Source organism: Brassica rapa, chromosome A09, assembly GCF_000309985.2.
Source record: "Brassica rapa cultivar Chiifu-401-42 chromosome A09, CAAS_Brap_v3.01, whole genome shotgun sequence".
Lineage (NCBI taxonomy): Eukaryota > Viridiplantae > Streptophyta > Magnoliopsida > Brassicales > Brassicaceae > Brassica > Brassica rapa.
The window spans coordinates 39,087,906-39,112,289 of NC_024803.2; the positions used below are offsets into that span (position 1 = coordinate 39,087,906).

Sequence of the window (24,384 nt, forward strand, 5' to 3'; positions counted from 1 at the left end):
AAATTATGTTGCCACATGTCAATAATTTTAAAATTACTGATTAGAATATTTAACTGAATTTTTGAGAAATCCAGTAGACTTTAAAAATAGTGATGTCCATGGTCTTAAATACCAACATACATCTTTTTTAAGTTACATGAGGATCGTTTCCTTACGAAGAATGCCCGTCTGTCTTTGGATTGTTCGTAATCAATCGATTTTAAAACAGACAAAGGGGAAAAGAAACACCAAGTTTATTCGGAATCCACATGTGGGCAATTCGCTTGCCCACTTAATAAGATCTTGGTAGCTCTTTGCCAGCCAAGAAATATTTTAAAAGAATCAGTGCACTCTGCGGTTTGAACAATGGCACCTCGTGGCCCGCTCCTCTTACCGTCACAAAGGTAAGCCCCTCATATACTTCTGTTCTTCCTCCTACCTGTTTGCGCCATAAAACATTACTGAAAATGTGTATATATATGTGTGTAATGAGGTCATGAATATACCTGGTTCCCGGAGTACCAAGGGTACCAACGAGTTTTTACTGGAAGATTAAGTTTGCTGATGGAAAACCGAGTCGCTGTTACTGGAATCACCGAGTCTGTATCACCGCTGAATCACCATGTGATTGAAAAAATATGGATTAATGACTAAAGGACTTAATAATCACTAGTGTGATCACATTCTTAAACACAGTGTACCTATAGACCCATATCCTTAGACCAGCCTCCATGAGTTCTTTGTATATCGGCAACATCGAATTGTCAGACAGTCTCCAATTCCAGTTGTTAAACACAGGGTCACTGCATTATTTGGGAAGACCAAAAAATATGTTTTGACTTCTTTTTAAAAGAAAAATATGCTTGACTTAGTTCCAATAGAACTACAGTTGAATTTATGTATATTTTGATATATTTTTTTTTCTTTTCAGATTCGATTTTTTTTGGTTTTAACTTCTACGTAATTTTAACAAAAGTTAATCCGGTTCGATTTTAGTTGTTGACCCTTGATTCATTGTCCTTGATTAGTAATGATATAGACTAAGATACCTGCAAGCTGTCCATTTATAAGGAATGGCTGTCTGGTTTGCATGCATAGCTCGCTGTACATCAGGGCGGTTATAGTATATATCAGCGTAGCTCTCGGTACAAGGGTCATACTCTGTAGTCTGTCTAGCTAGCACGGCTTTGCGCATTTGCTTCATCCGTACACACTTGGGTGTGTAGATGCTGTACTGATCGATTTCACCAAAGTCTGCCGCAGCATTGTAAATTGAAGAGTTGCACTCTTTGGAGAAACTGTCTGCCGTGAAATTGCAGTTTCTGAGGATGAGGTTGTAGTTTGTGTCGGAGATCATCGCGTGAGACCACCAATATGTTATGGTCCCTAACTTGTCGTTGTTTTTGTCCATGTCTGGGTTTCCAACCTTGAAGAGGCTCATTCATTTTATTATTATTATTTTTTTTTTGAACTATTCATTAATCATTTTATTATTACTATAATAGTTTTGCACTTTGACAAAATAAATAGATCTTAGCTTACCATGAATCCTTTGATATTGATGGTTGGTTTATTGAAGGCTTTGTTGTACTCATTGATCTTTTTGGCAAGCTGAGGAACATAATGCCCTGTAAAAATAGGCATTAAATTAAATAATGAAAGGAATTTTAAATAATCAAATTGAAATTATTATAAAAAAGAACTGTAATGATCCAATTTGTTTTCATTCATATGAATCAGCTTTAGTATAAACTTGTATTTGGAACGATCTTGGTTTGTATTTGATTGAACAAGATTAACTAGAAACCATTCAAACAATAATTTGAATGGTTGGAAGAGTGTCTATATGGCGACATACCAGCGTAGCTTTCACCAGCAATGTAGAAATCTCTATATTGATACTGAGGAAATCTTGACATCCATTTAATAAGAAATATCAGGTTTTCCTGAGCTGCAACATGCAATTATTCAATCAATTTCGGTCAACAAAATTATCAGTACGAAGTTTTTTTACATCTATTAATGCTGGATTGTAACTAACAAATTTTCTAGCATGTGCTGTCCCTAAATAATTAGAGGCCTAACGCAATATGAAAGTGTGTCCTTTAGATATTTTTTAAACATCAAATATTTTATTATTAAAAATTACTTTAATGTAATTACATATGTGGATTTATATGTATATATATATCATGTTTTTAAAGGATTAAGTGCTATTTGAAAAAAGTTTTTCAGAAAAACCAATGATTTAGTTTTGAATTTTTAATTTAATTTTTATATATGTATATATAAAGATATTGAGTTTCTTATAAGAAGACACTAGGAAGTATTTGAAAGACTATTAAAAACTCTAAAGGAAAAACCATGAATATAAAATTGAAAATATATACACTAACCAAGTTTTGGAAGACTTACATGGAAAATATATAATGAATCATCTATTGATGATCATTTAGTTTACATATAAAGTTAAATTTTGTCCCTTAAAATGTAGTTTGATATGTTTGCTGATGTCTGTACTAATTTGAAAGTTTTAAAAATGTTATGTAAAATTTGTAGTCGATCATGTATATTCATTGAAAACCAATTTCTAACATCGGACAAATGGTCAATGAAAAAAAATGTTTGTCAACTTTACGAATTAATTAAGCTTTGTTGTATGCACATACCAATTGAAAGTATTGTTTAGTCGCACCAAGTAGTGATTAATGCATGATGACAATCACAAATATATGCGAATAAAATATGTTATGTAGCTAGTCTCTCTTAATTCCATAACAATTTCCATAAGGCCATGATTATCTGCGTCCCAAAGGAGATATCTTAGCATTAATCGGATTTTAATTAAATGAAAAACATGCAATTAAAACTGGGACAGTTTTAGTTAAGAGTTTTTCGATGGCGTCCTAAGGAGATACGTGCCGTATCGCGAATGGCCGAAAAAAAGGTAGGGCAAAATCGATTTGGGAACGAGAAACACTTTCCTCGTCGGATCTCTCTTCTCTCTCGATCTCTCCTCTTCTCTCCCGATCTCTCGGTTCTCTCTTCTATCTCGAAATCTCGATATCTCGACGGTGCTCTCGCGACGGTTCTCTCGATGGTGCTCTCGCGACGGTTCTCTCGACGGTGCTTTCTCGACAGTTCTCTCGATATCTCGACGGTGCTCTCTCGACTCTTGGCGGTTCTCCTCTCGATCTCTCGACGGTTCTCCTCTCAACTCTCGACGGTTCTCTCTCGACTTTCGACGGTTCTCTCTCGACTCTCGACGGTTCTCTCTCATTACTTATTAAAAATATATAATTTATTTACTAAGAGATATCTACCAATAATCCTAACTTTTAGCGTTGCCCTTAACTTTTTCTCTTAAATTCAAAATAATATTAAACTAATCTAAGAATTTAGAAATTAGTCCCACCAATAATCATGCTCTAAGGATCGATAAATTGGTTTACATAATTAATTAAATGAAAATTGAAACTTGATCTAAACCCAAATGAAAACCCTAGCCATACCCAATTGAAAATTATGTGATATATATATGCTAAGTAAATAAAATGAATATGACCTGTACGTTCGTCTCCGAACTCTTTGAAATCAGAGCTTGTGTTCGTGTATGAAAATCCAACTCCAACGGGCGATTCCAGAAACAAAAGGTTTGCCTCTGTTATTACACATATTGGCATGTTACATATAATGAATATATAGAAACATATATAGATACAATTATTTTTCTTAGTGGGAGTTGTATAACGAAAGTAAACTTGATTAGTAAATATATAAAGATAGAAACATATCGAAATGAACTAGTGAGTACGTACCTATGTTCCAAGAAAAACTGTTGAGATAGAGATTTGAACCTCTGTTGATCCGAAATGGTCCAATTTCCTCCGTAGCTCCATAAGCAATAGACGAGCATCCCGGTCCTGTAGATTTAGTTACCTATGTTTTAAGTTAATGAACATATACACAATGATTGCTACGTTTTTCTCATATTTACTTTTTGTCAATCACATGCATTATATAGATTTAAATGTGGGTCAACATCGACAAGACTAACATAAACTCTTATTTAAATCCCTTACAAAGTTTCTTATAATATGTAAATCAAAGAAAATTAAAGGTCATACAACATAAATTAAAAGGTCACATTTTTCTTATACTCCTAATTAAAAAAAAATCGCGGTGAGCTTTTGATACATGCATGTTTCTGTCATTCTTACCAAATGTTAAAAGGAGAAAAATAATTGAAAAGTTGATGTTCAAAGTGATAATAGGGTTAGAGATATATAGCTACATAGTTGTATATCCAATCTTATTTTTGCTTTCTCTTGTGGTCCTGAGACTGGATATGTATATGTAATTAGGATCTTCGATCTGATGACCCTACTTTCAACTTCTGCCGGCTTTTGTTTATATAATCATTAAACAAAATTTAAAATTTCAGTGATTAAAGAAATAAATTATGTTTCTTAATTTCTTATATTTAAGCTTTCTTTACCCAAACTTTAATTTTGACATGTGACTTAATACATTTTCTAGATTTAGTAAGAAGTGTCGGTCCTCATAAAAATGAGGATAAAATCCATGTTCGTACACTCACCAGGGATTTACTTGTCTGTTCGGGTTGGTATAGCATATACTAAAAATTTTGGAAATCTACGATTAGTTAAAAATTAGTTTTAAAGTTTTCTGGTATTCCTACTTTAAACTAATTGGTACTAAGTGAAACACTATTATCTCGAATGAAGATGTTAAAAAAAAAAATCACATCAAAAATTTCGATGGAACGTACATAATATAAATAAACTTTGAAATAATGCTATTTTCTAGCCATTTCGGTGTAATTGAGCATTTCCTTGAGCCAATGTTAGCAGGATGATCGGACTATTTTTCAGGCCGGATTAATAGGTCAGAGTGTGGATCTATTCTGATACCATGTTAAGTTTTTTGAGACTCTAACTTAAAACCAACTTGCGTTAAGTGAACTGATCTAAGTTTCTTATATATTATTTAAGTTCTATTGAAATTCTTGACATGAAATCTTTTCTCCAATGTTTTAACATGATATGAGAAACACTCGATATTAAACCACTTTAAGAATGTTGTTCCCACAGTTATCCATGAACGTGAAAGAAGGTGTTAGTGAATGAATTAAAGTCTCGCATCGGTAATTGAAGAATTAATAAACTAATATATAAATGGTTAAATGGTTAGGATCAATCTAATTATCACTAATTAGTTTTTAAGTTAGAAGTCTGTGATAAATCTGAATTTAATTGGGTTCTGTATTATACATGTGTAGTTAACCTTTATTGACGAGGGAAGGAGTGCCATTTTTTGGGTTGGTTTTCTAAAAACTGTTAACAATCCTTTTCTCTCTCTCTTTTTTTTTCCTTATAATATCAGTGCTTTTTCTTGTGAACTTTAACCTAGACTTAATATATCTATAACCTAATATGTGATTTTGAACTTAAAATCTACAAAACAATGGATTTTTTTTCGAATAACTGACCGAACAATGTCAAATCGTCTATCTCTCCGTTGTATGCTTTTCCGGCTATTAGATGGCTGCGGAGAGTGCATTTTTGAACAGGGGATAGAAGGTATACAGAGAATATGCGTTGATTAAATGTTAAACATATAAATACAAAGCAGTTCTGACCAAAACCACCTTGAAACTTCTACCTATAATAAGGCTGCTTGAAAACTATTACCCTTAGATCAAAGTAGTATTTTTAATAATAGGCCACTATTGTTCATATTTTCCCTTTATACTATTTTTTGCTATTTAAAGGCTGTCTACAATTTGCTTTAGTTTTGTTTATGAGCTTGCCGCGAAAAAGATAGTGGATTAATGCTTTTATGTCGTTGTCATGCGCATGATCTGAATGTAGAGGATATGTTGACATAAGTGTGTGAGTATATTCCAATATTCCTTCAGGTCTAATTTAGTGAGAATTGTGGACTTCCGCTAAAAGATAATTGCATGTTTTCTTTTGTTTGTTTCATAACAAAAATTGCATGTTTCACTTATCAGAGTCATATTGGGTTGTTGATGTTGTTTTGGTGGACATGGATTTGCTTTAATCATAACTAGATTTTGACCCGCGCTAAAGCGCGGGATAATTTTTTGGCAAAAACTTTATATAATCACATTTTCTCTTTATTCAAAATAGGTCTGAGCATAAAATCCGTAAACCAAAGTCTGTACCGAACTTAAACCAAAGAACCCGATCCATATCCAGTATGAAATGTAAAAAATCTCAGAATAGGTCTTGTAGGGTGGTACGTCATATATCCGAACCCGAAGTGTTATTAGCCGAACCCAAACAGACAATCCGAAAAAACCAAAAAAAAAAAAAAATCCAAAATAGCTCTGGATCTTGCATATTCCTAGATACACCACTACAGTTTCGTGAATATAAATATTTTTTATACATATATCAATTATAGTTACTATATTTAATTAATATACTAATAAACTTCAGTAAATATAGGGTAGTTACTAACAAAAATATTGGAAATAAAAGTAGGTCCAAAAGTTAAGGGATGTTACATTTATCTCTAATGAGATATGAATAGGTCTAAAAGTTAATGACAACATTTTTAAGTAGATAAAAATTAGGACTCTGTTTTAATAGATTAGATTAAAAATTGTGATACGGCATAAAGTAGTTGCATTCTTATATATTTTACTTTTAAGTTAATTTAATTAAGAATAGTCATGATCATGAGATTTGGCGCCTTCCGCTTTTAGTTGACGAAAGATTTAGGATTAACATGTTTGTGTTGAGAAGAATTACAATTGGCTCATTATAGTAGAATACAAGCTATAACTATATGTATTGATATAGTGACAGATTCTATATATTTTAACAAAAAGTATCTACATAATTATTTTATTAACCTTTATATAATCGATTTCGTAATGTAGTAGTTTTAAACTACTAGGATCGTAATCGTATCATCATCCGGATTCACAAGCAATTTGTGGGTGATGCAAATTGTAGAGAAAACAAAACTCAGTTATTTTTAATTTTGTTTGTTAAATAAATCAATTATTTTGTAGGAGCATACAAAAAAATCAGTTATTTACACGATCTGCCTAATCTCAAGTACGTACCGACAAGGCTACAACTAAATACATTTTTAAGATCGCAACTATATGTGGCCGGTTAAGAATACAAAACTACTACGCAAAAATTCTACCTTGTGGGTTAAAAATGTATTGTGTGTGTTTTAAAGTAACATATTGTGTGTGTTTCACCTAATTAACCCCTTTTTTCTATTGCAACCTTCGCTTGTACCGTTATTTATAAATAAGATTTGTCCATAACTATCTTTTTTTTTTTAAATTCCATAATTATCAATTATAGAGTCGCTAACTTTTTGGCTTAGTTTTTTAGTTATGCCGAAATTGAGTGTGTGTTTTTCTTTTATACTGGATCCGAACTTGAATACAATGGTACATTTGGAGGAGATATATTAAGATATAACACCAATATTTAAATATCTATGAATATAACAAATGAGTAGTTCGCATTAAAGTAATTATCACAGAGAAGATATAATAACACCAATATATGAAGATATATTAGAGATCCATGCATGTGTGTATATATGAATGGAGACTGGAGACATAAAAAGAATCTAACCTCCATTGAGCCAAAGAAGAAGTGGTTTCGTGTGAGGGGAAGAAGATGACTCAGTGAGCCAGTAAAAGAGTGACCGGCCGTGTGACTCGTTCACTGTCACATAACCCGAAAACTGTGAGAATCCTACTTTTGGTTGCCCTGGAAGTGCTTCGATCCTGTCCTCCTCTTGCTCTCTTGATAATGATGATGATGATGATACTGTTGTTGCTGCTGATGATAATCGTGATGATGAAAGCACTAGTAGGAAAAGGAACAAATGTGTTCTTGCCATTTCTCCTCCTATCCTTTTCTTCGGTGGTATTTCTTAGACCAATAGAATGGAATAAGACGTGTTACCCCAACACATGGCATAAATATATATATACTAACATACACGTCCCCCCCACACACACATGTAAGTGTGTAATATATATATATGTGTGTCTGTATATATTTATGTATATACTTGTGTTATGTGTGGGAGAGACATAAGGAAAGATGGATGGGATTCGGAGGCTCTCATGCAATGTGTTTGCTGAATCATTCATTGCACAATGTGGGCCATTCTCTCCCTCTTTCGAGAAATAAAATTAGGTATAGTAGTGTAACATTTTAACCAGTTTAGAAGTTTTGTAATTTAATTCAGATATACCAAATTATATCATGCGTCGTCTTTAATTCAGTATAATTGTCTTAATCATATAATTCAGTAAGTTTGTGTTCAAAAAAAATTATAGGCTTGATCATTTAGAATTAAAATAAGGAAAATATATTTTGGAAGTAAAAAGTATATTTATTCAACAATGTGATATATATTAAGAAATAAAAAACTTAATGGCCATTGAGCTGATAATTTTAAATAATGAAAATATTATAATATAACAGTAGTGGTTTTTATTTAATTAACAATTATTGTATTGTTGCGATTGGGTCATCCTCACTAATATTTACTAAAATAATATTTTGAATTATTTCCTTTAGCTCTTATTTCGGTAAAGAATAGTGTTTTCATGTAAAATTTGGAAAAATTAAAGTAGCTAACTCGTTAAAATTTGTGAATTTTTTTTTGTAAATTAATCACAATGTACAACGACCGAAGTCAACCGACTATTCTGTGTGCACCAAGAGTGGAATGTTAAACATAGTCAAAAACTGGTTTTTACAAGACATCAAAAAAACACCAAAAAAGTTAGTCTAAGTCTTTAAATACTTGATGGTTGCCATATAACACAATGATCGATGATCGATATAGTATAATTCATAAGGTTTTATATATTATTTATAAAAGTTTATACGAATCTATTACACATACATAATAACCTTATACTTTATGTAAAATCTATAAATTATTTATGAAGGAGAATAAATAACTTATAAACATTATAAATGAGAGAGAATCCAAGAGAATTGCGAAGAAAGTTTGAGTTTTTTTTGTTAGATTGAAGTCTTCTTATTTCATCTTAGTTTGTTTATTGTACTCAAAACATTAAAAAAAAAAAATCTAAGTCAGTGTAAATGTGTAGTCCTTTGATTGATTGTACAGATTATAGGAGATGGTCTCCACTCGAGCTCAAATCCGGTCTAGAGCACAAGTCACCATAATCATTTGTTAAGAATCCGGATTAAGGAAACATCTTTAATTTTATCTTCTTATCTCCTATATATTAATCCTAGAGCATTACAATATATTTTCGTCACCATGTATTATCACTAAGATGATTCTTAGAATCTTTAAAAAAATAAGTTGATCCATATAAATATATATTATATTTTTTAAACTAACTATCATATTGATTAGTAGTGTACAAAATAATATTCTCAATTATTTCCTTAAATAAAAGCTACGGAATTAGCTAATATAGTTAACATATATGTGACAATTAGATGACAAAAAAAATATGTATGTGACAATTAATGATTATGAATAATATATATTTGATAACAATTTTTGCATTCTTTCTCTTTTTTGTTTAATTTTATATTATTAAAAAATTAAACAATAAAATCAAGCATATGATAAAAACTTGGATTTTTTTTCTTGTATGTTATATTTTGATTTTTTGAAACGATTATAAATTACTAAAAAATGGTAAAAGTCCAAGATATTTTTTTGGTGATCAATGGTTTAAATTTTTTGTTTGTTCAATCAAGATACAAATAATCAAAATCGTAAGAAAATGAAGTCTCATATTATATATATAATATATATTAATATCATTTAAATTCAATTATATACTATATAACATATATAAATATGTTAATTTCAAAATTTTCATTGAAAACTTATTGATATCTTAATATTTTAATTTTAAAATTTGTATTGTAAAATCTCACATTAATTTTTTGTGATTAATGGTTTAATTTTTTTTTACTGTAAATATACAAATGTTAATAAAATCATATGAGTAAGAAGTGTCAATTTATATTAAAATATACTACATATATATATGTTGACAAAAAAAATACTATATATATATATATATATATGTCAATATCACTAAAGTTTTCATCTTTGTTTTCATATATGTTAACATAAGTAGTATGGTGATGAGGAGATCTCATCTTTGTTTGATGCGGAAGCTTGAGTTTCGGTGGAGGACCTGAAGGTGACCATATATAAGAGATGAAACGAAAGTTTAATGATGTTCAAATATTTTTGTGTTTGGCTCTGATACCATGCTAAAATTAAAATTGATATTTTGAACACTTGCTTTGATTGAATGAAGAGATATAATATTTTTTTAGTACAAGAGACTTTTGATCGTAAACCTATTAGAAAAAGAAGCTTGGTCCCAAAGCTGTTGGAGAAGCTTGAGCCTAAAGTTATCCTAATCTTAATCATATCAAGTCTCTGGAACTATTTCTGCAGTTGGAACTTGAAGGTAAACCGCATATTAGTCATTGATATTGGTTGTCAAGGTGGCCGAGTATTTTGTCGACCATCAAAAAGTCATGATTTAGTTAATCCCTTGATATTATCGATAACAAATGTAATTACTAATAGTTACGTCATGAAAAATATTTTACAAAATATTTGACTTAGTATATTTCAAGGTCAACTGTTTATATGTCAACAAATTATCCTCTATTAGTAACTGATATATTTTGGTTAAAAATGTATGATTTGATTCCAAAAAGGTACAATTTATTGGAGAATTTTTTACAAAGTCCACCGTTTTATTTGCTTTCATATTAAGGGAGATATATTTGTAAAAAGATATATATATAAGAAGGAAATAAATCCAATACAGATTGAACTTTATAATTACTTTGCTAACTGGGAAGATTTCACTAATTACAGGCAAGACTAGATTGACACCGAATCTTGCCGAGACCATATATCTCTTTATAAAAAAGAAACCCATCTAGCACCAAAACATAACAAGGAAGAACAATGGCGTCTTTGATTCCCATTTTGTCTCTAGTATTTCTCTTATTTGCAGCATTCTACCATCTTGGTGAGGCCAGAAACTTCACTGTGGGAGGATCAGTTCCCGGATGGAAGGTTCCAGATCCAGCCAACAACACTCTCAAAAATTGGGCAGCGGGCCGTCGATTCATAGTCGGAGACACTCTCGGTACAGATCTCATTCTTTGTTCAAGTTCTATTTATCTTACGTAACGAATTTGGTCTTGGATTAAGGGTCTATTATAACCACCAAAACATTGTGATTTCCTACAAACAAATTATTTCATGTTATATATTTTGATTGAGGGTGCATACCATAATTTCATGATGATATAGGAGATTTAATATGTTGATTTCATGTTTTCTACTCATGTTAAAATATTGAGTTCTTGTTTAAGTTACGTTAAAATACATACATATATATATATATATATATATATATATCATGATCTGAATTTGTATCATCAGTTTTCATAAAGAAAAGTAAAATGTATAACTACATAGTCGAGACCAGTTTTGTTTTTGCTCAGTCTCCGTATATCGTTTAGGTATATACGGAACAACCGATTTGGTTTACATAAATTTCATTGAGTTTTTATGTCTGTAAAAAGAAAACATATTTTTATGCAAAAAGAAAAAAGAAAACATATTAATTAACCATGAACACAAATACAATTTTGTAATAACATTATATTTGCATGTGACAGTGTTTCACTACGATAACAAGACGAACGATTCGGTGTTAGAAGTGACAGAAGAAAACTACAAAAACTGCATCACAGAAAAACCAGTGAATGAATACAAAGGGGAACCCGCCATGGTGACACTTAGTGTCTCAGGTCCACACTACTTCATCAGTGGAGCTCCCGGTAATTGCCAGAAAGATGAGAAGTTGATCGTTGCGGTTCAGTCAACTCAACACCCTCCCATTCCCAAGCCCGCCGCTCCTACAGTACCAACTCCTTCAAAATCACCTACTACCGTGACAGCTCCAGCACCAGCTCCGAGCTCTGCCGTTGGGTTGGTTGCAGGAAGTGGCATCTTCTGGGCCATTGTCGCTATCATTGGCTTCGCTTGGGCTTAAGCCTCTCTTTAAAAAAAATGATTATGCAGCCAAATCTATATGTTTTAGAGAATAATGTTGAATTTTGTCATCTTTGACATTTACTAATATTTAATTTGCAATATTTCTTGTTCTTGTCAACAATTTTTTTTTATACAGATACAGTACGTATCAGTTATTTTCTTAGCAATGTTTAATCATTTTGGTACCTAAAACTATCTTCATTTACTAAAATGTCCTCGTAAATACCACTACCAGCCACATTACTAGTATCACTTTAGATTTCGATTGTATCAAATAAAATCATAACGCAGCATTAGAGAAATGGTTAAAAACTAGAAACTATAGATAGTTTTTATTATTTAATAAAAACATATAGGATGAGAAGAGAGAAAAGACAGCAGAGGAAGCGGGTAGACCCGACCCGGACAGCAAGAAAGAAGAAAGTCAATATTTGGACAGAAGACAAGACACCTTCACTTCCTGCTTCCGTTTCTTACCTGCGTCAGATTCATCTGTAAGTCCTTCTTCTTCTTCATATTCGTCCTGATCTCACTGACTTATACCGTGGAAACGCTAAGCTGATTCAAATTTTGCAATTTGTTCGACGTTAGATTCGATTCTGTCTTTTTAAATTTTTATAAATTAATTTGGTTTTGTGTTTCATTTTCATTTCTGGGTTTCTTAAATTCTTGAAACTTATAAATTAATTCAAGATAAAGATATAGAGCTGAAAGGTTTCAAATAATATATTAGGGGATTCATGAGTTGAATGAATCTTAGAGAAGAGTATGTTTGATTGCTGCACCAATGGAGTCAAAATCTCAAGTAATCAGTGGCCATCGCGAGAAGTTCATCAGGTATATATATACTTTCCTCTTCTTCTTCTTCTTTGATGAATCTTGATTTTCTTGATTTTTATTTATTTTTGTAACAGGTTGGATAGTATGGACCCAAGGAGTCCTGAAGCAGGTCTAAACAGATGCACAATAAACATACAAAGACCAAAACGTTTTACTCAAGCAAACAAAACATCATCCGGTTCTTTCAAGAAAGGCTTCAGAAAAGGATCCGAGGGGCTTTGGTCCATAGGCAGATCCATAGGACTCGGTGTCTCCCGCGCCGTCTTCCCTGAAGATCTCGAAGTTTCGGAGAAGAAGATCTTTGATCCGCAAGACAAGTTCCTTCTCCTCTGCAACAAGCTCTTCGTAGCTTCTTGCATCCTAGCTGTATCCGTGGACCCGCTCTTCTTGTTTCTCCCCTTCATCAACGATAAAGCCAAATGCGTTGGTATAGACCGGAAGCTAGCGATTGTGACGACCACGCTGAGGACGGTTATAGATTCTTTTTATCTCTTTCACATGGCGTTAAGGTTTAGAACAGCTTACGTCGCTCCTTCGTCGCGTGTTTTTGGTCGTGGAGAGCTTGTCATAGACCCTGCGCAGATAGCTAAACGGTATCTGCAACAGTATTTCATCATAGACTTGCTTTCTGTGCTTCCCGTTCCACAGGTATAACAACATCATCATAACATAACTCTAAAGCCGGCTAACATAGGGAGACAAAGGGTGCAACCACCCCGCCCCGAGTTCAAATCCGTGTCCTCATGTATCTTGATAATTAAGGGACTCAGTATTTTGTATATATACATATTTTTATATAGAAAAATCTGAATATTTACTAAATTTGGTTGAAAAAAGACCCTGAAATATTTTTTATGTATTCCTTTTCATTCCAAATTTTATAAAAATATTGATGATAAAAATTTTAAATATATTTTAATTTAAAATAAACATAAATATTAGGAAGTTAAAATTATTAAAATATTAAAAAATTTAAATATATTTTAATTTTAAATAAACATAAATATTAGGAAGTTAAAATTATTTTTGCTTAGGAGCCCAAATAAATATTGAGCCGGCCCTTTCACTTAGTTACGTTGTTTATGTTTACTTCATACATCTTTTCAGATTATAGTATGGAGGTTCCTCTACAGTTCTAGAGGAGCGAACGTTCTGGCAACAAAACAAGCACTTAGATACATAGTGTTAGTCCAATACATTCCGCGGTTTCTTCGTATGTATCCTTTAAGTTCAGAGCTGAAGAGAACCGCGGGAGTGTTCGCCGAAACCGCGTGGGCTGGTGCAGCTTACTACTTGCTACTTTACATGCTTGCAAGTCATGTAAGTACTAAAACCCACTACAACCGTTTCTTTTGTCTGCTTACGTTTTTCATAAAGAGTTTTGTGTGTAAAAAAAGCAGATTGTTGGAGCGTTGTGGTATTTGCTTGCTTTAGAACGCAATAACGATTGCTGGAGTAAGGCGTGCAAAGATAACGACAACTGTACTAGAAACTTTTTGTTTTGCGGTAACCAAAACATGAAAGGTTATGATGCTTGGGACGATGTTAAAGATCCGTTTCTCCAGCTGCGTTGTCCTGTCAATGTCACTGAAGGCGAAGAGCCTCCCTTTGATTTTGGGATCTACTTGAGAGCTCTCTCCTCTGGCATTGTCTCATCTAAAAAGTTTGTCTCAAAGTACTTCTTCTGCTTGTGGTGGGGACTACAAAATCTTAGGTAATGGCGAAAAGTATATTCAAGAAATAGCTAGGTGGTAACTAGGCGTTCTATAGGTACTAGCAACTAGGCGGTTAACAAATTATTGATTTGTTTTCTATATATTTTACATTTTATATAAGATATTTTAGTTTTTAGGTTTAATTATAAAATTATTTTGATGAATTATCAAAACTAAATATACATACAAAAGAAATTAGAAAAAATTATGCATATGTACTAACATTATTACTTAATTTAACAAATTTAAACTGGTTTAGAAGTGTTTAAACCGATTTAAAAGGGTTTAAACCGGTTTGACTTGTATAAATTGGATTTCAAGAAAAAAAATTCGGTTAGGACCAATTTGCCACCTAAACCGATTTCTAGATCTATGACCGGATCTTGGCACAGCCCAATGAAACATTTGCCTTGGCTCCCAAAAATTTTGGAGGTTATATACATAGATATAGTTCCATACTATTGATTTTTTTTAATTTAATGTTATAAATATTTTTAGCCTCCAAATTTTCACATCCTGCCTTGAACTAGTCTTTTTCGCTATTTATTAACCTCAAGAGTCTTGTGAAATTGCAGCACGCTTGGGCAAGGGCTTGAAACTAGCACATACCCTGGAGAGGTTATATTCTCCATAGTACTTGCTATTGCTGGACTTCTACTCTTTGCCCTCCTCATTGGAAACATGCAGGTAATTAAAAAAGACAAGAGCTTGTTTTGTTTTTAATTATTATGAAGAGAAACAATGTAAATGATCTGTGACAAATCTTGTGGACAGACTTATCTTCAATCGCTTACTATCCGGTTAGAAGAAATGCGAGTCAAGAGACGCGACTCAGAACAGTGGATGCACCATCGAATGCTTCCACCTGAGCTAAGGGAACGAGTCAGAAGATACGACCAGTACAAGTGGTTGGAGACGCGTGGAGTCGATGAAGAGAATCTCGTTTCCAACCTCCCCAAGGATCTCAGAAGAGACATCAAACGTCATCTCTGTCTCGCCTTAGTCCGAAGAGTATGTTTCTTGCCTCCTGTCTTAATATCATCTTCTTGAAAGTCTTTTTGTAATATCCTTTTCTTTAGGTTCCATTGTTTGAGAACATGGACGAGAGGCTGCTAGATGCAATCTGTGAGCGGCTCAAGCCATGTCTATACACCGAGAAGTCGTTCTTGGTCCGTGAGGGAGACCCTGTGAACGAGATGCTCTTCATAATCCGTGGCCGGCTCGAGAGTGTAACAACAGACGGTGGAAGGAGCGGCTTCTACAACCGCAGCTTACTTAAAGAAGGAGACTTCTGCGGCGACGAGCTTCTGACATGGGCCCTAGATCCCAAATCAGGCTCTAACCTACCGTCCTCGACAAGAACCGTCAAGGCCTTGACCGAAGTAGAAGCTTTCGCTTTGATAGCTGACGAGCTTAAGTTCGTGGCGAGCCAGTTCAGGAGACTGCACAGCAGACAAGTGCAGCACACTTTCAGATTCTACTCGCAGCAGTGGAGGACTTGGGCTGCTTGCTTTATCCAAGCTGCGTGGAGACGGTACACAAAGAGGAAGAAACTGGAGGAGCTTAGGAAAGAAGAGGAGATGGAGGAAGAGTCTTCTACTGCGAGGCTTATCGCGGGAGGTAGTAGTCCTTTTAGCATCAGAGCGACGTTCTTGGCTTCAAGGTTTGCAGCTAATGCGCTTCGTGGTGTTCGGAAGAACCGGACTGCTAAACTGTTAGCTTTGTCGCAACCAACTAAAGAGTTGTTGAAAGTTCAGAAACCTCCTGAACCAGACTTCTCTGCTGATTGCTGACAATACATTTGATTCAGTTGTACACAATCACAAAGATGTTTTGGTTCTCAAAAGATACTTAGTTGGGTGTTTATAAATGCTTTTTAATACCCAAAAATATTGTAATATAAAATGATTTATTCTGAATATTCATTCCACAGAAATTGTTTTCAGTTTATTTTAAGACTTAAATTTGATTGGTTTTTCCTTTCAGAAAGTTCTTGCAGAGAGTCTGCCACTGTTTCCTATCTGGTTCGGCGTCTTCCATCGTTGCTTTGGCCTTATCCGCAAGATCTTGCTGCAAAATAAGCAAAAAAGAAACGTTCACTTGTAACATCAAAGACAATGTATAGAAGGGGTAAGATACAGAAGCAAAACAAACCTCCATCAACTTCAGACTGACAACACGATCGATGATCTCGAAGAGAATCTCTTTGTTGTACTCAGGATGGCCTTGGATGGAGAGGAGGTGATCTCCATAGGAGGCCATCTCGACGTTGTATTTGTCTGAATAAGCAAGCAACGTAGCTGACTCAGGGAGTTCCCAAACTTCGTCTTGGTGACATTTTATGATGGCTAGTGAATTTGGAGTCTTGTCTCCGAAGTAACCACCAGGTTTCACCGAGTCTTTAGCTATTGTTATGCTTCTGAGTCCCATGTCTGCACCTCTCCTCGCTCTTCCGATTTTTCCTCCTTTGATTCTATTTAGTATCTGGTTTCATCAACAAAGAGATGATGGATCATTCATTATGTGATCATCCTTTTCAGTCAAACGTTAGAATACTAATCCAGTGGTTTACGTTTCAAGATATGTACAATCCACTATATAATAAACAATGTATTAAGTTCCCAATGTAGATATTCCCATTGCCAAGAATCAAAAGTTTCAAATTGGACCTATTTGGAGAAAACAATGAACAATATGATGTTTTCAAGATTTAAAGGAATTTAATTTTAGTATTCAGATATGTGTTTTCAATATATTTTTCCAAATTTCATCTTCTATCTTAACATTATTATCAAACAATATATTCTTTCTTCTAAATACGACATGTAAATTATTAAATAATTTTAATATTTTATTTATTTATTTTTAATAGTTACTGTAAAAATTTGATTAAGAAAAAAATATATTTATGCCTCTAAATCTTTATATTCATTTTTTTATTATGTTGTTCTTTTGAAGTTACTCATGTCGTTCTCAACAATCTAATAAAATGGCCATGACTAGCTACTTAAGAATATCAATTCTTTAAAATGATATTTTTCCGTGTCTGAGTTTACATGTTAAGCAAATTCCAACAAAAATATATTTAGATTTAAAAATAACATTTTTCCAAAAAAAAAAAAAAACTCAGAATGAAATGCGAACATATGACATCGATTAATCTCTTAGTAACATTGTATTGTTACAAAGAAATCAGTTTCTGTGATATGATTGCCTATACACAGTGGACTACCCCTTTCTATATTTTCTTCTATAATAGAGTTTTTATCTTTAGAACAAAATATAGAAATGGATTTGATATCTAGTTAAAAAATGGGGTTTAAAAAGAAAAAAAGGGGGTTTATGGGTTTTTTCACAGCCCTAATTACAAATAATCCAACGGACGTTACGGATCAAATCAAATAAGAAATATTCAATCTAAAAGAAACAGAAAAGAGAAAAGTTAGGAAGAGAAAAACCTGATGGCCAAAGCAGATACCTAGAACCTTCTTCTTCATGTCGTCCAGTTTTTGACAAATCGAACAAAGCTTAATGATCCAATCATCATCTCCAAAAGCGTCATGGAGACTACCACTGATAATGAAACCATCGTACTTGTCCAGATCTTTCTCCTCCGGAAACTCGCCGTCGATCACCCGGAAGAGATCCCATTGCTCTCCTTCTTCGCCAAATGTGGACACGAACACGTTGAAATAACCTCCGTATGTCTTCTTCACAAACGTTGAATCGCACGTCGCTAGGAACAAAGCGAATCTCTTTTGCTCAACCATTGTTTTTTTTGTCGAGAGAGATTGATGGATGGATGGATTGGACCAGCGAAAAGGGTGTGTTGTGTATTTAAGAGTAGGCAGAGAGGCCAGAACAAGATTTTGTTACCTTTGTTTTCTGATCTTGCAGTAACAGTTTGATATTCTTGTTTTATTTATTAGGAGAGTAATTACGTTTTCTTCTTCTAATCCAGCTGTTGTAACAAACAAATATATATATCTTACCATAATTTTATTCATGGCCAACTACCAATTTAATCTATACTATTAAAACATTATTTGTTTAGATTTGCGTTTAGTTTCCTTTAGATATTATGAGATTTGTCACTGTCATTTAATTATAATTTTTTTATTGAATGTATAATTGGAACAAATATCAAGCATGAAAACTCCTTACACGTTTATCCCGTATACTATACATTTATAAATTATATGACCTTCCAAGTATAGGATCCACTAAAGTGTACGACCCGCCAAATATCATTTTATGCGTGTTCTATGTTATTAATTTTTTTTTTGTGAGAAAATTTTACGTTATTTTCCCTATACTATACGTGTTCTGTCATAATCCCTATTCCCTAATATTGCAGTCGGTTATATTCTCATGATAGGTGCCATTATGATATCGAGATTAAGAGCTGGATTGATATGGATTTTATGATAACTATAGCCAAATACGCCGATTCGAACAGATACCCAAAACGTCTAGATCTAGTTCAAACTATTGATGACAACGCTCTCGTAAATACATGGACGTTATGAAAACACACCGTTTTACATTACTAGATAAATCACAAAGATTGTGTTCTGCTAAAAGTTTTCTTTATAAAAAAAGGTTGCAGAACTTTGATCCGTAACCCTATATAAATCACCCTCGCCTCAATTTTTTTCTATGAAAACTTTAGCCAGACCACGATTTTTCTCAAACACTTGTTCATCTTTTTGACGGTAGCTTTTAAATCCAGCATTCCGCCTTTGTTTATTTTTACTTTAAAAAAAAAATTTGATTTAATATGAATGAGACTTTTCTGGATTTGGTTCTAAACTTCTAATTTTGACAAATTTAGAGATACAAATATTTTGAATTTTTAATGGTGGTTTCCGTCTATATTTGTCATAATTCGGTGTTCTTTATCGTAAATCTATTAGAGGTCTTATTCATTAGAATTTAGAAGACATGGTGTTTGAACACGAAGAGTCAGAATTTGGTCTTTTGTTAGGTAGTGTGAACATGAAGGAGATAGTCAAGATGACCACCTAACTGGTCTGAGCTGACCTACTACACTCTAGCAAATTTTAGCTGCCTACACTAATCCTAAACTGACTACATTATCTCTGAGCTATGTAGGAACTTGTTCTAACCGCAGGAGCTACCCAAATTCCTAACTCGGTTTCTTGACAGCGCTTATGAATTATCCGGCGAAAATTCTGAACCTCGATTGTGTTTGTCTATAAAACATCTATTTGGTCATGTGCAGGACCGATGACGTTACAAAACTAATTTGTCAAAATTGTAGGAAATGGATATATACAAATAGCTGCATGATATATTTAACTCAAATAGGAATAGAAAAATGTAAATACAGAAATATATGATAAAACTTAATTGATTATTAAATAATATAATAATTAAAATGGAAATAAATAAACAATTTTAATCTTTTGACAGAATAATTGATTTTAATCTTGTTTGTGATTCTGCGTTGTTATTTTAAATTTATATTTCACGATTACTTTTGTTTTTAATTAATTTTGATTTTATTGGGTGATAAAAGATAGAATTGTAAATATGCGTATATTCATATACGCACGTCATTAATTATTTAGGAGACTGTAACTCTCCAAAGTAAAATTAAAAAGAATACCAAAACGTAATATCCACAAACTTAAATGGATCGTAAATACTAAAGTTTAAGAGAGACTAGGTTCGTGTCCGCGCTACGCGCGGATTATATAATTCTATAACTTTCTTTTAAAATTTAACATAAACATATGAAATAATTGATAATGGTTGTGTAGGAAGGGGGACAAACCATAAGTTTGGCAGAAGAACTGATATAATCTTCAGTTGTAGTTTATACTTGCAGTAAAAGAAAATTTACAAAACATAAGTGAGTATGTACGAACTTCAGCATAATTTTCTAATTACTGTGTTTTATTCTTAGTCCCAAGTGAATGTTATACACTAATAAGAAGATATAGCCGAACATGTGAAGAGTCATACAAACTGGTGGTTTCTTATGTTTATGATTGGACATCTTTTGTATCGAAAAATAAAAAATGATTGGATATTTTCTTGAGTAAATGCAAAAATGGAAGTCCCTCTATCGGCATAAACGTTATAGCCTAGCTCCTTATTTCATTATTTAACTACATTGCTTTGAAATCAACTTTTTTTGTTTGCTGAATACATGGTTGGTGAAGCTGAAGCTTATGTGTCGGATACTTATACCAAGCTAACTTGAGAAGAAATATTTGAAATTTTGGTATATAAACGTAAAAATTGTTTGTTAGAGAGGGTCCGAACAAAAACTGCATAATAGGTGTATTAGTTGTTATTTAGAAGAAAAAGCTTTGATATATGTACTATGACCGATTGGCCTAAATGATAACCTTTGACTACATTCCCAAAACTGTAAGACTGCTAATTAGTTGTTAACTAAGTGGACCATAACTCTATAGTCTCTCCTAACTTAACGGAGATTCAAGAGAGAGACGCTCCAGATATCTTTATTTTGTTTACTAAAAAAACAAACAAATATTATAAATAGGTATGCAAAGTTAGTTTAATTTTTTATGATGACTGAAACAAATGCTTCTGATATATATATATATATATATATATCTTAAAAGATACCAATTGACCATTTGAATTTTCTGTAAAGTACAACCGCAGTAAACATCAACTATTATGTAAAAAGCTGAGATGGATTGTATTGGCAGAGGCAAATGTTGTTGAACTTACACTGAGCCTCCGACAAAGGATAGGGAGGGGAAAATGAAAACTGAATAGAAATACAAAGACAACCGCGTTGAGAATAGAAAGACAATCCCGTGTACTAATTAGAGGAATCGGTTGGTGAACTGAATATACTTGCCAGTTTATTAACTTTTTACAATATTGTCTGAAAATTTCAGCACCATCGACACAATACCACTACGAAACAAACAAACATGGAAATAATGTTTTAATGTGATATATATATATATATATATATATACCAAAACTGAGATAAAGAGTTAAGAGAAGGATATGGCTTAGCTGAGTGCATGGTCAAGATTCATGATTATTGTGATGAATGAGTACCATGGAAGGATCCCCTGAAAATGAAAAATTGAGAACTTTAATACCAGAGTTGATGAGACATCACGTCATCGATGTTAATGAGCTTATGACAATGAGCTTTTTGATACCACCACTATTAATAAGTGGTATTTTCTCACATCGTACATGAGGAGTGAGTGAAATGGTTACTGAATATGGACACAAATAAAAGATGAGTTTTGGATTTACTTACTTGCCACGGCATCAAAATCTTAGATCACTATAGCAACAACATTGAAAGCCATTCCAGAGACGTACAACCAGGAGTTTTGTGCATTTATATTCCTACACAGCTTCTTTTCATAATAGCCTGCCAAAATGGAAAGCAATCCCCTTAATCTAAAGGAATTCAAGTCATTTAACAGACTGATCATATTATACTGTTTCAAAAAACAACTTAAATCAGTGCTTCACAAAAAGGAAGAAAATCAAGGATGGATTTGAGTGTTTAGAGTGAAAGTTCCTAATAATCTAACATTTGTGTATAGTCCAGCGAAACCACTTAAAAGAACCATAACCTACAAACAGCACCAAAACAATCACATAAACTGATGTGTATGTGTATGTGGATGATCCCTGCCCACTGAATCTTGATCAACCTGTTCGAGAAGAAAGTAAGCGAACTGGATAAACAGTCTCTTCACACATATCGAGAAGTTTTGTGTATATAACAGAAAAATTATGGTTTTTCAGAACAACTATTCAGTGGAAGCTGCTACCTTTAAGAGTAGTCTTCTTCTTCGGAAGTGTTTCAAGAGACTTGCTCATGTCTTAAGTTTGACTGATAGGACGGTGAATCATCATTACTGGAGAGACTTGTTCATTATCTTAAACATATTTCTTTTCTGTAGTATAAATAAATTTAAAAATATATTATATGAAAAATATATAAATTAAAGAAAAACATAAGACTGATAGGTCTTGCCTGTTTTTTTTTTCTCTTCTTCTTCTTACAATACAGTAAGAACCCCTCTCCTCATGGAGGTTTAAGCGTTTGCTTCGTGTTCTATATATTTCACACACCACACTGGCTTGAGAAAGATCCTGAGCATAAGACTGGACGTTTTCTGTAAACGCTTACACCTTCATTTCTTGCGTCTGTGTGTACGTAAGTGTACAAGCCTTGGCTAATTGTTTCTATACCATGTCAACCCTCTTTCTCTTCTCAATCGATTTCACCTTCTTCCATGTCAGCAGCTAACCTTGGAACATTAGGAGGAGCCTCGGGTTCTTCTTCATCCTCATCTTGTTTCATGTACAAACCGAGCTGCTCAAGAGGGTTGATTCCTCTGAAGTTGAAACTTCCAAGGGTGTCCAAACCTCTCTGGGGACTTGTTTCATCAACTGAGCTAGTATTTGATTATAACAAAAAGTTTTTAAACAGATTTCGAAAATCATACCCACAAACGGCTGGCAAGTCCTCCAGTCTAGGAGGATCTGGAGCCGTGAAACAACCTAGCGTATCTCTCGAATTTGCTCATGTAAACCATCATGCTACTGGTATCTCGAGAGTAGAAGCCTTTCCTCACTTCCGGGTCTTGCTCGTGAAACTCACGAACCCCTTCTCTCATCCTCTCCAACACATTGAGTGGAATACCATGATTGATCACCTGAAAGAAGCCCCATCTCTCAGCCGCGTCTCCGATCTTCTCCACCAAGTTCTGCCGCGAGATTGAGTCTGTGCTGCCTCCTTGGAGATCGATTGTTGGGAGGGTGAACTGCAACGAAGAAGGTGGTTATGGGCTTGGTGGTGGGCCACTGTAAAAACGAAACCTAAAATATTTTACAAAGGCTAGGTCCGATTTATTTTACATGTCGTAAAAGAAAGAAGAGTAACAGATATATGTGATGCTGAGCTGTCAATTTAATAGGTTAGGAATATTTTAACTGACGTGTCCTATCTCAGAGACCTCAAAAATAGTCTCTTTTATATAGTAGGATATCTAGTCCGCTCCAATATATACTTATGTATATGTAATTTTGTTGATAAGTCTGTTAAATAGTTATCATTTAAAATTCAAACGAGTGTTTTAGAATAGACGGTAATACTTACTTAGTTTAGGTAAAATACATGGGATCATTATTGATTATTATTGTGACAGTAGTAATAATAAAATTATTTTTAAGGCAGTGAGAATTCTGAACTTTTAGTCCATGTTTTCTATGTCAATCTTGAAAACTCCGATTTAAAATAACACTTTCGTACCAATAATAATATTACTATCACTGTAAAGTTTTTATTTGAAAATATGCATACATTACAACAAATATCATACATTGAATTGAATAATAATATAAAGTGGATACATGGAGATCGAGTAATAAAAAAAGGGTAAAAATATTGTGAGGGCCACATGGGACTTCAGATTTGCGAGTCAAACTAACAAGGAGGCTTAACCTTTGAGGAAGTTTTTGCAAATCTTCTGCCAAAATTGCCTGTCTGCTTCATTATTCTCCAATGTTGCTTTTGACGTTTTCACAAAGTCTTCCTGCACATTAAAAACAAATGTAGTACATTAGTAGCAACACGCGGGCACACACACACACAAACAAACTAGAAGAATGGAACGAATATTTTATTAACTCGATCGATGTTAATCTAATTTACTAAATTTGCTTCTAAGATAAT

The 24,384-nt window shown here is 33.3% G+C and overlaps 5 protein-coding genes and 1 long non-coding RNA gene across 7 annotated transcripts in view; 3 read left to right on the top strand and 3 right to left on the bottom strand.

Annotated features, from left to right (window-relative positions):
* Nucleotides 1-54: 54 nt before the first annotated feature.
* LOC103842390 (serine carboxypeptidase-like 22) lies at nucleotides 55-7,967 on the bottom strand. Of its 2 annotated transcripts, XM_009119011.3 has the most exons (9): nucleotides 7,635-7,967; nucleotides 3,798-3,902; nucleotides 3,545-3,640; nucleotides 1,838-1,930; nucleotides 1,522-1,607; nucleotides 1,029-1,405; nucleotides 681-782; nucleotides 486-591; nucleotides 55-418 (listed from the first exon to the last, which is right to left on the bottom strand). In XM_009119011.3, exons 1-9 carry the CDS (start codon nucleotides 7,903-7,905, stop codon nucleotides 272-274), a joined length of 1,383 nt encoding a protein of 460 aa, XP_009117259.1. In that variant the 5' UTR covers nucleotides 7,906-7,967; the 3' UTR covers nucleotides 55-271. The 2 variants fall into 2 exon arrangements, with proteins under 2 accessions (XP_009117259.1, XP_018509993.1); XM_018654477.2 differs by lacking the exon at nucleotides 1,838-1,930.
* A 2,939-nt stretch (nucleotides 7,968-10,906) lies between these two features.
* On the top strand, nucleotides 10,907-12,220 carry LOC103842391 (early nodulin-like protein 3). Its single transcript, XM_009119012.3, has 2 exons — nucleotides 10,907-11,191; nucleotides 11,730-12,220. The coding sequence occupies exons 1-2, from the start codon at nucleotides 11,008-11,010 to the stop codon at nucleotides 12,104-12,106; spliced, it is 561 nt and encodes a 186-aa protein (XP_009117260.1). The 5' UTR covers nucleotides 10,907-11,007; the 3' UTR covers nucleotides 12,107-12,220.
* Nucleotides 12,221-12,861: 641 nt separating this feature from the next.
* On the top strand, nucleotides 12,862-16,638 carry LOC103842393 (probable cyclic nucleotide-gated ion channel 6). The gene is given in 8 exon segments (XM_033280768.1): nucleotides 12,862-12,890; nucleotides 12,892-12,945; nucleotides 13,023-13,596; nucleotides 14,056-14,268; nucleotides 14,349-14,662; nucleotides 15,239-15,350; nucleotides 15,438-15,674; nucleotides 15,743-16,638. Coding segments are annotated over 8 exon segments (2,232 nt in total). The 5' UTR covers nucleotides 12,862-12,876; the 3' UTR covers nucleotides 16,457-16,638.
* LOC103842392 (gamma-glutamyl peptidase 5) lies at nucleotides 16,537-18,683 on the bottom strand. Its single transcript, XM_009119013.2, has 3 exons — nucleotides 18,122-18,683; nucleotides 16,818-17,147; nucleotides 16,537-16,733 (listed from the first exon to the last, which is right to left on the bottom strand). The coding sequence occupies exons 1-3, from the start codon at nucleotides 18,431-18,433 to the stop codon at nucleotides 16,623-16,625; spliced, it is 753 nt and encodes a 250-aa protein (XP_009117261.1). The 5' UTR covers nucleotides 18,434-18,683; the 3' UTR covers nucleotides 16,537-16,622.
* A 12-nt stretch (nucleotides 18,684-18,695) lies between these two features.
* On the top strand, nucleotides 18,696-23,774 carry LOC117128447. The gene is made up of 3 exons (XR_004451746.1): nucleotides 18,696-20,361; nucleotides 22,364-22,369; nucleotides 23,694-23,774. It is a non-coding gene; the product is annotated as an uncharacterized LOC117128447 (long non-coding RNA).
* A 361-nt stretch (nucleotides 23,775-24,135) lies between these two features.
* Nucleotides 24,136-24,384, bottom strand: part of LOC103842394 (gamma-glutamyl peptidase 4) — a 4,972-nt gene continuing 4,723 nt past the window's right edge. Inside the window, exon 3 of the mRNA XM_009119015.2 lies at nucleotides 24,136-24,244. Within this exon, the coding sequence (XP_009117263.1) occupies nucleotides 24,149-24,244 (96 nt within the window). The 3' untranslated portion in view covers nucleotides 24,136-24,148. The remainder of the gene's footprint in view (nucleotides 24,245-24,384) is intronic.

Excerpts from the sequence above, each read along its gene's own strand:
- LOC103842390 (XM_009119011.3), bottom strand. The coding sequence starts at position 7,905 with ATGGCAAGAACACATTTGTTCCTTTTCCTACTAGTGCTTTCATCATCA. Across the intron at positions 1,406-1,521 it reads TCAATATCAAAGGATTCATG|GTTGGAAACCCAGACATGGA; the intron begins GTAAGCTAAGAT and ends AGCCTCTTCAAG. Across the intron at positions 783-1,028 it reads TATAAATGGACAGCTTGCAG|TGACCCTGTGTTTAACAACT; the intron begins GTATCTTAGTCT and ends CAAATAATGCAG.
- LOC103842391 (XM_009119012.3), top strand. The coding sequence starts at position 11,008 with ATGGCGTCTTTGATTCCCATTTTGTCTCTAGTATTTCTCTTATTTGCA. Across the intron at positions 11,192-11,729 it reads CATAGTCGGAGACACTCTCG|TGTTTCACTACGATAACAAG; the intron begins GTACAGATCTCA and ends TGCATGTGACAG.
- LOC103842392 (XM_009119013.2), bottom strand. The coding sequence starts at position 18,433 with ATGGTTGAGCAAAAGAGATTCGCTTTGTTCCTAGCGACGTGCGATTCA. Across the intron at positions 17,148-18,121 it reads GTATCTGCTTTGGCCATCAG|ATACTAAATAGAATCAAAGG; the intron begins GTTTTTCTCTTC and ends TGATGAAACCAG. Across the intron at positions 16,734-16,817 it reads TCAGTCTGAAGTTGATGGAG|CAAGATCTTGCGGATAAGGC; the intron begins GTTTGTTTTGCT and ends CTTATTTTGCAG.